Source organism: Convolutriloba macropyga, chromosome 9 (genome assembly GCF_964194025.1).
Source record: "Convolutriloba macropyga chromosome 9, txConMacr16.3, whole genome shotgun sequence".
Lineage (NCBI taxonomy): Eukaryota > Metazoa > Xenacoelomorpha > Acoela > Convolutidae > Convolutriloba > Convolutriloba macropyga.
Window position 1 is genome coordinate 29,676,360 of NC_134476.1, and position 13,617 is coordinate 29,689,976.

Sequence of the window (13,617 nt, forward strand, 5' to 3'; positions counted from 1 at the left end):
TGCTGAAGAAATATAGGCTCAAAGGGTTTTTTCGTTCAGTTAATTTTAGCTGAGCGATACATTCAGTGGGGAGAATGCCATGACTAGTCCAATTGGCGTGGTAGAGAAGTACAAGTTATTAATTGCTCTGGAACGAAGTCCATAGCAATTATTGTACACGTGTGTGTCTTTTTTATGCAAAATTTTTGCTTGACAATTTTGATTTTTCGAGTGACTTTTACGTCCTTGAATTTTTGCGTTTCGCGTGATCTAAAACTCTCTCTCTCTCTCAATCACAATTTCAAGCAGCTGAACTCAATTGGCAGCAATTTAATACTAAATGTCAACTGAAAATTGCGCCGAAACTGGTGCCATTTTTCACTTTAAATCTTAATAGTGGTATATGTTAAACTCTAATGTGGTTATTTGAAGCCCACTATAGAACTTCTTAGTCCCATATAGGCTCCGCCTCCCTCCCTCCCTCCCTCCCTCCCTCCCTCCCTCCCTCCCTCCCTCCCTCCCTCCCTCCCTCCCTCCCTCCCTCCCTCCCTCCCTCCCTCCCTCCCTCCCTCCCTCCCTCCCTCCCTCCCTCCCCCCCCCCCCCCGACTGAAGCAAGCTGCAATTCATTAGAGCTCCCACTAGTCGTTCGAGGGAGCAATTCTTCCGACGTTTAGTCGGTTATGTTTCTTTTTGTTTTCATTTTTTGGTTAGAAACTTATGTTTTTGACTTTCAAGAATATTTGTTTAGAAAACATATTTTTGAGCTTTGCCACTTTTTAATCTTATTTTTGTCAACTTGTAGCTGAGTTGAAGCAAAGAGAGATGGCATTTTCTTTCTGGTGAATTAAAATTAGTATGTTCCCTGTCTGCTGAACCAGAAAATTTTGAACAATTTAACATATTGCTTTTTGAACCGTACCAAGAGCAGTGAATAAAATGCATTGTGTAAATACGAATGTGGGAACATTCTGTGCAACTTACGGTATCATACTAGACTTCTTTTTTGTTTAGAGATAATTTCAGTTTTAAATTTTTTTGAAGTTGGATGGCTTCCCCCTTATTTGGAAGCTCAGTTGTAAGTTTACAGATATAGCTTTCGATTTTGTGATTTGAAAGCATATAAATTTAAGTTGGTTTTATTTTTCAATGCGATTTCCTTCTTAAACCACCTGTTACCTGCTTTGGGGTTCATAGATATTGGCCATTGGTTTTCACTGTTCTTCGATTTTGGCGTCAAAACTTTATAATGAGCGCGAACAAATTCAGTTTCTGTCAATTTCTGCGTCTCTTGTTGTTCCGTTTGAGTGTGTGTGTGTGTGTGTGTGTGTGTGTGTGTGTGTGTGTGTATGTGTGTGTGTGCGTGTGCGTGCAAGTGTGTGTATGTATGTGCATACGTGTTTGTCCACGCGTATGTCTGCTTTTCGTGTCACTCTGGAACTAATCACATCATACTCCTTGAACAAAGTCCTGCTCATTTTTTAAAAATTTGGCTCTTATCAAAAAATTGCTTTTTGCTTTTTGAGGAAGCTTTGGACTAAATTACTTGAAAATAGAATTCAACGCTTTTGGTCACTGCTATGATTAGTGCTGTTCCGCGAGGATCAATCTTTAAACCGTTATTTGTATTTTAGTTAAGTTGGCTAAGTAGGTTTTTCAGGTGTTTAAGGCCGACCTTTTTTTTCTGCTACACTATCCGATTTGCTGAAAAATCACCGAATGGTAAGCGAGAGGATTTTAATTAGAAAGAGTATAGTTTTTCTTTGTTTTGATCCTGTAGCAATAACATCTTTAATTTTTTTTTCAGAAACTGTCTGTCCGTTAGTGACTTTCAAAAGCAATGGAAATTTCGATATCAGCTTCAATGGAGTAAGTACACCATGCGAGATACTTCCACAAACACAATCCACTGATGACAACAGATTTACAATCAGATGCAAAATAGGTGATCACATTTCATCGTTTGGGTTCAATCACTCCACTGATGGATTGGTGTCAATTCTTCCCAATGAATCCTCAGAGATAATCGAGTTCACATTAGAACCTGTCCAGAAGATTGCAGGGAGCGATGATGCTTCAAAGAGCTCGGAGAAGGCTGCTCTGGCTCCCATGACTGGCATCATTGACAAGATTATGGTGAAGGTCGGCGATGTTATCAAGAAGAATGACCCGTTGGTGGTTATGACTGCCATGAAGATGGAGGTCAGTGTGATTTTAAGCTGCTCTCTAACATGGAAAACTTGTCGAATCAGTAAATTCTTTAAAATCTGTAAATTTTCTCCTTGTCTAGTTTTTTAATTGCGAACTTCTTTCTCTATTCAAAGTGCGGGCTTTGCCATCCGTCAGGTTTTTATTTTCAAAAACTGGGACTACTATTCCTATAGGCTATTTGTTTTTCACAATTTCGTCATATTTCATGTATTTTAAGGTTGAACGCGCAATTATCTTTTAATGGACTTATATTGGTTTTTGTCTTCTTAATGTGCTCTTGTGTAGATTTGGGCTAAATATTTGGGTTTTCCTTTTGGAATTTTTTGTTTTTGCCAGTACTTTGTTCTGAAAGGGTAAGAAGTTTTCAGATCTGCTCTCTCGACGCCATAGAATCGATTGTCTTTGAAGACTAAAACTTCAAAGTTGTTCATAATTTAGTAGACTTTGTTCAATGTTTTGTGCAAGTTTGTCTCTCAGTGGTCAGACAATTTTAAAGGGGCTTGCATTAGTGTTAATGTGTAGCTTTTGGTTAAAAATAGCCGCTGAGAAATTAACATCAAATTTTGGTTACAATTAATTTGCATTTCTTTCTAAATAGGCTTAGTTTAGTTTTTAAAAGCTGTCCTCATCATCTCAGCGGGCTATTGTTGCGCCCCTATTTTAAAAAAAATAATTGTTCTCGAATGAGAAGCAATCATTGTGCCCCTGTGTGACTTTTTTATCCGAAATATTCGCTGGACCGTTTTTGCACTTTTCTTCTAGAATAATCGTTGACTTCTCAAATGACTTTTTCTTTTTTGTTTACTAATAGCCGCCGTCAGCTTCTCATCTGGCTATTATAGAGCTCCTAATTTTTTACAATTCAAAGAATTTGAATTGTATTGGGGCGTTGTCTCTTGTTCATGATCTGTTCACACATTTTTGATTGTTTGAAGTCAGATTGGAGTGGTGATTTTCGTCACGCCGAAAATGGGAGTGAAGCAAACAAGCGAGTGGGTGGTTTTGCGGCGTGAAATTTATTCGCTCTAATATAAAAGTAGAGTGAGAAAACGGTATTTGAACAAAATTTTGCTTTCTTCCTAAGAGTTTTTTTTGTTCACATGCGGCAATTTCGCTTTGATTTTTCAGTTTTTCCATTTTTTAGTTAGGATTTTCTTTTTAAAATGGTTGTCCCGATCCATTCATAGTTAAATTTAGGCCCAGTCGTTTGGATGAAGCAAATTTGCATTTCTCGCTATTGCTTTTTTGATCACATGCGGCATTTTGACATTCTGTTATTTTTTTTATCTCATTTTTTTAGAAATGGTTTTCCCATTTCGCTCTTAGTTCATTCTATGTCTAGTTTTTTGTTTAGTCAATGAAAATTCTTGACGTGCTATGTTCTTTTACTTCGTCATACTAATTTTTTTGCTTTGCCTTAGTTTACAGCTTGTCAAAATTTTGCGTGGAATGTTTTTTGACTAGTTTTACTCTTCTCTTATTCTGCTAAAAAGGTTTTTTAGACAACAGTTGGTTAGCGAAGCTATTCAAAATGGACACAGTCAGTATGAAAAAAAAACGAAATAAGAAATAGAAACGGGATTAACCCATAAAGCCCAATTTTTGATGCCCCCTACTCAAACTTTGTTCTGATTTACCATCTCTAATGCTTATGGGTATTGACACTAGACCCCGTGTTGTCTCACTACGAAACAAGAGTATGTTCAGCTTCAAAATAACATAAAAATAGTTTGTTCCCACGTTAAAATTGTTTGCAAGCAAAAATCTTTTTTTTTCACTAATTTTTCTTTTCTTTCAATCCCAATCTTGGTTATGGGAATCAACGGCCGATTGTTTCCGGCACTCTGCTGGGCATGTTTTTGAGTGATTTCAATTACTCTCACTCCGAAATAAAATTTTTGTTTAAAGTAAACCGATTGTTAGAGATACGATGACACAGCCCTGATAGCCGAGTGGTGAATGCCTTTGTCGAGGTGAAGGAATCAGAGTTCGAACCCTACATTCGTCTGATGTTTTTGCACCATAAAAAAATTTACGTCCCGTCTGTCATTAGAGAGCAATTTTTCCTACGTTAGTCGGTTTATGTTTTACTTAAAAATATGTTTCGCTTTGCCTCATTTCGCCGCTCTTCGACAATTTGCGTTAAATCTTTTGGATTTAACTGGGCTAGTTTCATTGTTCACTCAATCTTTTTAAGGTTCTTTTAAACAGCAGTTGCTCAGCAAACCAGTATAAAATAAACGTAAACAGTATGAAAACATGGAATCAAAAATATAAAAGGGATAAAGCCCAATTTTCGATGCCCGCGACTTGAAGTTTGTTCTTAGTTATGAAGTCTTAGTTACCATCTCGAATGTTGATTGGTGTTGATACTAACCCCATGTATGCTCTGGAGTAACAACAGCAGTATGTCTAACAACAAAATGAAATCGAATTAGTTGGCCTTAAAGTTTTTCACACCAATGAGTTTTTTTTTCATTTTTCTCTGATGTTTCCCTAGCGAGCTCTAGTAGTGATTTAAATTATCAGTGTGCTGGAGTTGCTGGAGCGGCCTAATTGCAAGCTAAGACGCTTTAAAGTGGAGTGCAAAGTAATGCTTTTTGCACTTTTCTGTTGTTTTAAAAAAAATTTTGTCTTCATTGAATTTGGGTAGCGATCATTTCTCTCTTGTCATACATTTTTGTCTATTTTTGAAGTTCATGTATTGAAAAGTTTTCATTCCTCTTGTTTCTTATTTTGTTATTTGTTAAGGCTTGAGGAGACTTCTGCAGTGCTTGCATATGATTTTGTAAGTAGATGCTAGTAACACCAAAAGGGTTTTAGTAACTTCGAGAATTTCAGCGACTTAAATAAATTTTGCTAATTTTATCATACGCTCTTTGGTTCTTATGTGCCCAGTTTTCTTGAGCAATTCTTGAATTTTAATTTTCATGTCGTTGATGTTGTTCCACGTGTCAGTGATTTTGCTGATGTACTCCTTATGTTCATCTTCATTAAGCTGTGAAATCAACCCATAACTTGTTTCCTTGAACTCAGAAAATGTTTCCGCTGCCTTTTTATCAATATTCTTTGCTGCTTTTGTTTTCACTGTCAATCAATTCGCTCATGTTTTGCAGATTCTTCGCAATTTTCTCCCCCATCATCCTGATTTTTGCTTTCAAAACGGTTGGTTGCATGGTTCTGTTCCACATTGCTGTCAGATTTGTATTCTGTGTTGTGTTTGGTTTTGAAATGTTGACTGTGCTGGGGGTCTTTATTGTCCGGTGGGGGTCTTGATCTTTGGGGTCGATTCGTGGTGTTTGTCTTTGCCTTTGCCTTTGCGTTCGAGCTTGGTTGGGAGGGTTACCAGAAAAAACTGCGGTGTTCCGCCTTCAGTTAATTATGAATGTGTGGTGTTGGTGGTGCTGCGGCCGGACGTCAGAGAATCAAGCTAATCAGCTTGCTTCACTGACGCCAGTGTTGGTTGTGTTTCAAAAAAGACCCTTGAGTTATATTTCTTTTGGCACGATATGCCTAGGCTACTCTTTGTCCACTGTTGCTCCTTGGCAACAGTTGAAACTTTCGTGAGATTTGCTTCAGAAATCTTATTGTGCTACCGTGAAAAAGTCATCCATTTCCTAACCATTGAATTACATCTCTATAATCAACATTATGACCTGGTGTTTCAAAGTTACAACTTTTAGCACGTGCCTCCTGGTACAGGAGTTTTTCGCAGATTTGATGAACACAATGTTGATTTCCAGGCCATCGCCTTTTTGAGGTCATTAAATTTTTTGCTGTTTTAGTTTTGTTGGTTTTGCTTCTTACTTTTATCCTCGAAAAACAATTATCTATATTTGTGATTTTTTGGTCTGTTTGGCCAGTGTTTGCCGATTCTTCTGATGGAATGATGTTTCATTCATTTCTCGGAATTTTAGTGCAATCAAAATCTTCGCTTTACCCAATTTTGTCGATTTAACTTTGCGTGAATTTCTTTCCTGCTGAAATTGCTTTAAAACAGCCGTTGCTCAGCAAAACATTTTAATATTTAGAACGCCAGTATTGAAAAACGAAGAAATCAAAGGTGGATTCAGTTCGAATGAGTATTTGTCACCAAGTCTCATGCTAACTGGTATAAAAACTAATCCTTGTAGCCACTCATTGCGAAACATGAGATAGAAATCAAAACAGCCAAAATTAAATCAAAACAGCGCTTCTGACAGTAGAAGAATGTTTCTTTATCTGTTCCTGTTTTGATCTCAATCGGTGTCATCAGATCCTACTGTGGCTTTTTGGTCAATCCGCTAATAAAATTTTAATAAAATTTTATTTTTCGAACCTTACAATGGAATCGAGCCCCACCAATTGTTCGAGCGCAATGCGCCGGAAATAGTTGGTTTTGTTCTGTTGGATTTAGTTTCCAGTGATTGGAAGCATTCGCGGGTATATTCTGTCGGCTTTGTTGGAATGGTTGACTTTGTTGGTTTTAAAAGAGTGCGCTACTGTACTTTGAGCTGTGGCCTTTTATGCAGTGCAAGCTGTTCTGGAAATTGTATGCTCTGGTGTTCTGTCAAATTTCCCTAATCCCTTTTCTATCAAAGAGCCAGATATTGTGCAGCTTAATTTCAGCTGTCTAAATTTTGCTTTTGTTAAATTTAATTGGCGTGTGGGACCGAAGGTGTTCTTGTGTTTTAGTACATTATCAAGGCCCCAGTAGACGGTACAGTGGAAGCGGTAATGTTTAAGGATGGAGACACGGTAAACAGACATGCAACTATTGTGGACCTGCATCCACTCGTGCCATCTTAGTTAGCTACTCTCAGAACAACCTGTTTTCAGTGCAGTCTTTAATTAATAGTTTACAGGACAGCAGTTTTACGCCTGATGATAAATTTATTTATTGTTCTTTGTGTTTTACCAGTATATTTGCTTTAGCGCTATTTGGCGAATCTATGCAAATCTTTTTTGCTGTAATACTCATTAAGCGGATTGCTATTCTATAGAGGAGTTCTTATATTAGCCTTATTTTATAACTTGAGTATTTACAAATGAAAAAGATTCACAAACCAATTGTACGTATATATATTCTGGTTCATTAAAAGATTCACGAGCTTATCTCTGAAAATTTCAGCGGTCGATTTACGTGCAAGAATGCTCAACCTGTCAGCTTGTCTACTCAGTTCTTTAGTTGTTCGTTAGAATAATTGTGTGTTGCTTTTTCAGATTTTCTGTTGTACTTTTAACAGCTAACTAACACACAAACACTCCTCTGTCACTTTCTGTTCTGTTCCGTGCTTAACCTTCAAAGTGCAAAGTAAACTACAAAAATGGTCGTACATACGTTCTTCGATATCACCATTGGTGGCCAGGCTGTTGGTCGAATTGAGATGGAGCTGAGAGACGATGTGGTCCCGAAGACTGCCGAGAACTTCCGGGCTCTGTGCACTGGAGAGAAGGGATTCGGATACAAAGGATCTGCATTCCATCGGGTCATCCCTAATTTCATGTGCCAGGGTGGAGACTTCACACGAGGTAAGTACGAGTAATCCGCAAAAATTTAACTTCAAGGGACATTTATAAACTTGTTAATAACAACCTCAGCGCAGCCGGCTATTATAGCGCTCCTAATTTTTTTATTAGCTGCAAACCGATATCGGCTATTATTGGGGGACATCGTAGTTTTTCGTCGTCTCCGTCGATGATTCTTGCGACCATTGACTGTCAGTTAAAATTTATGTGCGTGACGTCATTTGTTAATAGCCGCGTCAGCAATTCCAGGCGGCTATTATTGCGCTCCTAATTTTTACAATTCAAAGAATTTGAATTTTATTGGGGCGCTGTCTTTTTAATAGCCGCACAGCGATAGCTGAGGCTATTATTGGCCTTGGTTTTTTTACAATTCAAAGAATTTGAATTGTATTGGGGCGCTGTCTTTTTTTTAAGATCTGTTCACACATTTTCATGATTTTTGAAGTCAAATTGGAGTAGTGATTTTGGTCACGCCGAAACAGGAAATGGAGCGAAAAAGCGAGCGGTTTTGCGGCGTGAATTTTTTCGCTCTAATTTTAAAGTAGAGTGAGAAAACGGTGTTTGAACAAAAATTCGGTTTCTCGGTAGTGGTTTTTTGTTCACATGCGGCAATTTCACTCTGATTTTTACTGTTTTTTCGATTTTTTGGATTGGATTTTTTTCTAATTGGTTTTCCCAATCCATTCACAGCTCATTCTAGGCCTAGTTTTTTAATTTGAATTAAATTTTCATTTCTCGCTGGGGGTTTTTCTGTTCACATTCGGCATTTTGATATTGATTTTCATTTTTTTTTCTTATTTTTTTGATCTCATTTTTTTAAAAATGGTTTTCTGAATTCACTCATAAACCATTCTAGGTCTAGTTTTCCTGTTTAGTCAATGAAAATTCTTTGAATTGTACGTCAGGACTTGTCCTGCTATGTTTTTTTAATTCGTCGTCATGATTTTTGTTACGACCATATGACGTCACAGCCACTTTTTGTTCATTCGTTCATGCAATTTCAACTGAATTGCATGCGTGACGTCATTTTTCGCTCTTAGTGGAGCGAGTTTTGTTCATTCGCGTGATTAAATTTTTGGTCACACTTGACTTACCTCACTCTCAAAAATGACTTCCTCACTTTGAAATTGACTTTTATTTACTTTAATTCAAAGAGAAAAGGTCAAGTGGGTGTGTGTCACTCTAAATGAAGGTTATCTGAGATCGGCTAATAGAGGCAGCAATAACTTATACAGATTTTTAATCAAAATATACCAGATCAGCTTTCAATGAAAAGACAATTTTTTTTGGTCTGTCTTTTTTACTGTTTTTTTTAGACTGCCGATCTACGAATCTATTGCGGCTATTTTCTGGCAATCTGCCACCTATGTTTTAAGATATGCACACATTTTCACGATTTTTGAAGTGATTTGCCGAAACTGGAAATGGAGCGAAAAGGCTAGTGGTTTTGCGGCGTGCAATTTTTTCGCCCTAATTTTTAAGTGAGAAGTGTTTGAACAAAAGTTCGCTTTCTCGCTTGTAGTTTTGTTCACATGCGGCAATTTCACTTCGTTTTTTTAAATTTTTGGATCGGATTTTTTCTAAATGGTTTTCGCAATCCATTCATAGTTCATTCTAGGTCTAGTTTTTTTGTTGGAATCAAATTTAATTTCTCGCTATTGGTATTTTGATCTCGCCAGCGGCATTTTGATATTGATTTTCTATTTTTATCTAATTTTGGAACTGGTCCAATTCACTCATAGTCCGTTCTAGGTCTAGTTTTTATTAGTCAATGAAAATTCTTTGAATTGTATGTCAGGACTTGTCCTTATGTTTTTTACTTCGTCTAAGATTTTGTTTTTGTCTTACCCTGACTTTTTTAATGACTTCAGTGACTTTTACTGATTTGCAGTTAAAATTTGTCTGCGTGACGTCATTTCTGGTTTTAGGTCGATTGCGTGACTTACCTCACTCAAAAAATGACTGAACTCCTTTATGGAACTTTTTTTATGAACATTTACTAGTCACTAGTGTGCATCTAAACAGTGCCAAACTTCCCTAATTCTTGAGTATTAGTCTTGAGTTTTTGATTTCGAAAATCAAATTTGAAAAAGCTTTTTTGGGGCTTTTCCTTATGTTTATCTTAAAAATGACGCGTATCTAACCCAAAAAAACTTAAGGCAGATTACCCATTCCTTAGTAGACAACTAGGTTTTTTTGGGTTAGATACGTGTCATTTTTAAGATAAACATAAGGAAAAGCCCCAAAAAAGCTTCTTCAAATTTGATTTTCGAAATCAAAAACTCAAGACTAATACTCAAGAATTAGGGAAGTTTGGCACTGTTTAGATGCACACTAGTGACTAGTAAATGTTCATAAAAAAGTTCCATAAATGAGTTCAGTCATTTTTTGAGTGAGGTAAGTCACGCAATCGACCTAAAACCAGAAATGACGTCACGCAGACAAATTTTGACTGCAAATCAGTAAAAGTCACTGAAGTCATTGAAAAAGTCAGGATAAGACAAAAACAAAATCTTAGACGAAGTAAAAAAAAAACATAAGAGGACATGTCCTGACATACAATTCAAAGAATTTTCATTGACTAATAAAAACTTGTTTTTTTTTCAATTCATGTAAGGATGCAAGCGTCTACTGCGGCTATTTTCCGGCTATCTGCCGGCTATGTTTTTGCTTTTAGGTCTCTTGCGTGACTTACCTCAAAAAAATGACTTCTGAACTTTTAAATTTTATGAACATTTACTAGTGCATCAATAGTGTGCATCTAAGTAGTGCCAAACGTATATGCCCTAATTCTTGAATATTTAGTCTTGAGTTTTGATTTCAAATATTAATTTTGAAAACGCTCTTTTAGGGCTTTTTCCTTAAAGAGCGTATGTCTCATAAGTGACAGTCCGATTCTAGCCAAAAAGTCCAGTCGTCTATTAAAGGACTAGTCAATCTGTATCGTATTTCGTGGAAGGCCACAAGCTTCTATCGCGACAAATTTTAAGGCAATCTGCCGTCTATGTTTATTTTTACTTCGTCGTACTTAAATTTTTTCGCTTTACCTTAGTTCGCAGCTTGTTAACATTTTGAATGGCTAGTTTTACTCTTCTCTCATTCTGCTAGAAGTGGTTTTAGACTGCGATTTCTTTTATCCCAATCTGGTTATGGGAATCAAAAGCGGTTATTTTCCGGTAATCTGCCGGATATGTTTTAATTAAATATATTTCGTTTGTTTTTCTGGACTTGTGGCGTTTACTTATTTTGCGCTGAGAGATGAGGTTTACTAAGCATTGATCGTATTAACGTTTTATCAGTATTCAAATCCTCGTCTGCAAATAAAGATAGTTGCTGCCTCCAGGGTTTAGCGGGGCATTTTCATATAAACTGAGATCATATTGGAAAAGCTCTAAGGACTGAATATTTCTTCTGCGAAAGTTTTCGAAATTCTCAGGAGCAATAGAGAGGTACCAGTATGTGAATTCGTGTATGGTATGCATTGTATGTAGTTGTATTGAAAGTCTTTTTGTTCGCAGGGGACGGAACTGGTGGCAAGAGCATCTACGGAGAGAAGTTTGCTGACGAGAACTTCAATCTCAAGCACAGTGGACCTGGAATCCTTTCCATGGCCAATGCTGGACCAGGCACCAATGGATCCCAATTCTTCCTCTGCACCATCAAGACTGAGTGGCTAGATGGCAAACACGTTGTATTTGGAAAGGTTAAACAGTCTTCATTCCACTGTTTTTTTTTCCATTAAGTTGATGTAAGCGGTGCAGAAATTTGTAATATGGCGCTGGTGAGACGTAGAGTTCGGAGGGGAAGAAGAATCTTTTCCTCGTTTTGGACAGCCGATTTCGATTTAAAAAAAATTGGACTGTTGAAAAGTTTCTTTTCGTTCTGATTGCCTTGTAATGGTGTGTTCTAGGTGGTTGGTGGCATGGAAGTAGTGAAGAAGATCGAGAGTTACGGAAGTTCGAGTGGCAAGACGAAGCAGAAAGTTGTCATCGCTGACTGTGGGCAACTGTAATCGATTGCAATCTCGTACGATTCACGTGTGAATATGCGCTTAGTAGTCACATGCGTACGTAAATTGTCAACGACTAGTACGGCTACTATTTTATGATGCATGTTTCATAGGATACTATTGAATTGATAAATTGATTATAACAGCTGTGTGATAATTTTTGTTAATGATAAGTCTACGCGAGAGTACAGTTCTGTTTGCTGCTACACGATGAGTACTTCACAATTCTCGTTGATGCTGATTCCTTTCGATGTGAAATTCAAACATTTTTGACTTGAAATTCTTTCTCATTGAGACCAGCCAACCCAGAAATTACTGACCAATTCTGTCAATTTTGATTTCAGAAATTAGTGACCAATTCAGTCAATTTTACTAGTTCAAGTTCGCTAGTCGGTGATCGTGAATTTTCATCTTGTGCCTATAAATCCTATAAAAATTTTCGAAAAGATGCCAAAAATGAGCATTTTATTTTTTGGCTGCATTGGAGAAAATTTATCCAGTGATTCATATTGTGGTCGCACATAAAGCTCGGAAAATGCATTTGCATCCTTCGAGTTGAGGCTGCCTCCGAAAATTTTTTGTTGGCACAGCTGTTGCCTCACCCAAAATCGCAAGACTTGCGTGTGGTTCCAATTTTAATTATTCAGTCACCAAAAATTATTTGGCAAAATAAATTCAAAACACCGTTCACAGAGCTCAGCAATCTCGCAAATGGAAACAATCTGCTGTCAGTTGCTTTCTCGGGCTGGATTAGCATTGTACCCTCTCCTCAATATATGTTATGAATATAAAAGGGATCTTTTGCTGACGTTGGAGGGTATTGACTTTTCGGTCGATGAGTAGTTAAGTTGATCTTTTTTAATTGCTCTCGAACGAAAGCCGAGTGGGCAGTGCTTACTGTCAGTGTGCGGGAGGTCAATGGTTCGAATCCCGGCATGGTAAATTGTTTTTTCGCCCTTAAAGAAAAATTGATATAGGCTACATCCCCTGAATTAAATTGCCTCGGCTGTCGTTGAGCAATTCTTCCGACATAGTGGGTTTATGTTTTTATTTGTTTTAGTGCTGTTCAAGAAAATTCTGTCTTTTTAAGTTCTAGAAAGCTTTTTTCTTCAATTTTCAGTGATCTTAGTTCCTCTTGTGACTAACACAAAGCGACTAACGTCATATGAATTGATGTCGGACGACAGACAGGTCACTTCAATTTAATTTAGGTGCAAAAAAACGCTCTCACGGGGCAGACTGCCTAGGGTGGCAGTCTGCCATCTTAACCACTCAGCTACAATGTCTTTGATTTTCATTCTTTTGCACAATTGCTTGTTCCAACGCTTTATCTCGGTACAAGAGGAACTAAGATCACTGAAAATTGAAGAAAAAAGCTTTCTAGAACTTAAAAAGACAGAATTTTCTTGAACAGCACTAAAACAAACAAAAACATAAACCCACTATGTCGGAAGAATTGCTCAACGACAGCCGAGGCAATTTAATTCAGGGGATGTAGCCTATCAGTATAAAGTAAATGCCGCATGTGGTGAAAGAAGAGCGGAGAGAGTGCTGGTTGTTGTTGATGCTTGTTGTCAGAAAATAAGCTATAACGATAGAAGGGGAAATGCACACACTGTTCGCTTGCAATTTTTTAAAATCTAATGCGGCTTTTCAAAGCAGTGGGATTCACTTTACAGTTCAACGATTGTTCACCCTTGGAAGCGTTTTTGATGATCGGAATCATAATAGTGCTGTTTACTGTTTTGACATTTTAATGCTAACGGCAATTGAGAAACAATTTTTGAGGTTTTTAATTACCAAATACTGTGACGTTGTTAATGATTTGGACTTTAATTTAGACTCGACCAATTTTCGGTTTTCTGAAATGCCAGCTTTTTTGTCCTTGTCATATTCTTTGTCCATGGCTTTG

At 37.3% G+C, this 13,617-nt stretch overlaps 2 protein-coding genes across 5 annotated transcripts in view; both read left to right on the plus strand.

The window, feature by feature from the left end:
- LOC142345715 (methylcrotonoyl-CoA carboxylase subunit alpha, mitochondrial-like) overlaps nt 1–7,079 on the plus strand; it is a 151,540-nt gene extending 144,461 nt beyond the window's left edge. For all 4 annotated transcript variants that reach the window (XM_075397985.1, XM_075397987.1, XM_075397986.1 and 1 more), the window contains exons 15-16: nt 1,785–2,179; nt 6,863–7,079. In XM_075397985.1, the coding sequence (XP_075254100.1) occupies nt 1,785–2,179; nt 6,863–6,976 (509 nt within the window). In that variant the 3' untranslated portion in view covers nt 6,977–7,079. The remainder of the gene's footprint in view (nt 1–1,784; nt 2,180–6,862) is intronic.
- The window catches only part of LOC142345719 (peptidyl-prolyl cis-trans isomerase-like), a 41,587-nt gene extending 29,602 nt beyond the window's left edge, over nt 1–11,985 (plus strand). Inside the window, exons 2-4 of the mRNA XM_075397993.1 lie at nt 7,389–7,699; nt 11,215–11,399; nt 11,607–11,985. Of these exons, the coding sequence (XP_075254108.1) occupies nt 7,495–7,699; nt 11,215–11,399; nt 11,607–11,708 (492 nt within the window). The 5' untranslated portion in view covers nt 7,389–7,494 and the 3' untranslated portion in view covers nt 11,709–11,985. The remainder of the gene's footprint in view (nt 1–7,388; nt 7,700–11,214; nt 11,400–11,606) is intronic.
- Nucleotides 11,986–13,617: the final 1,632 nt, after the last annotated feature.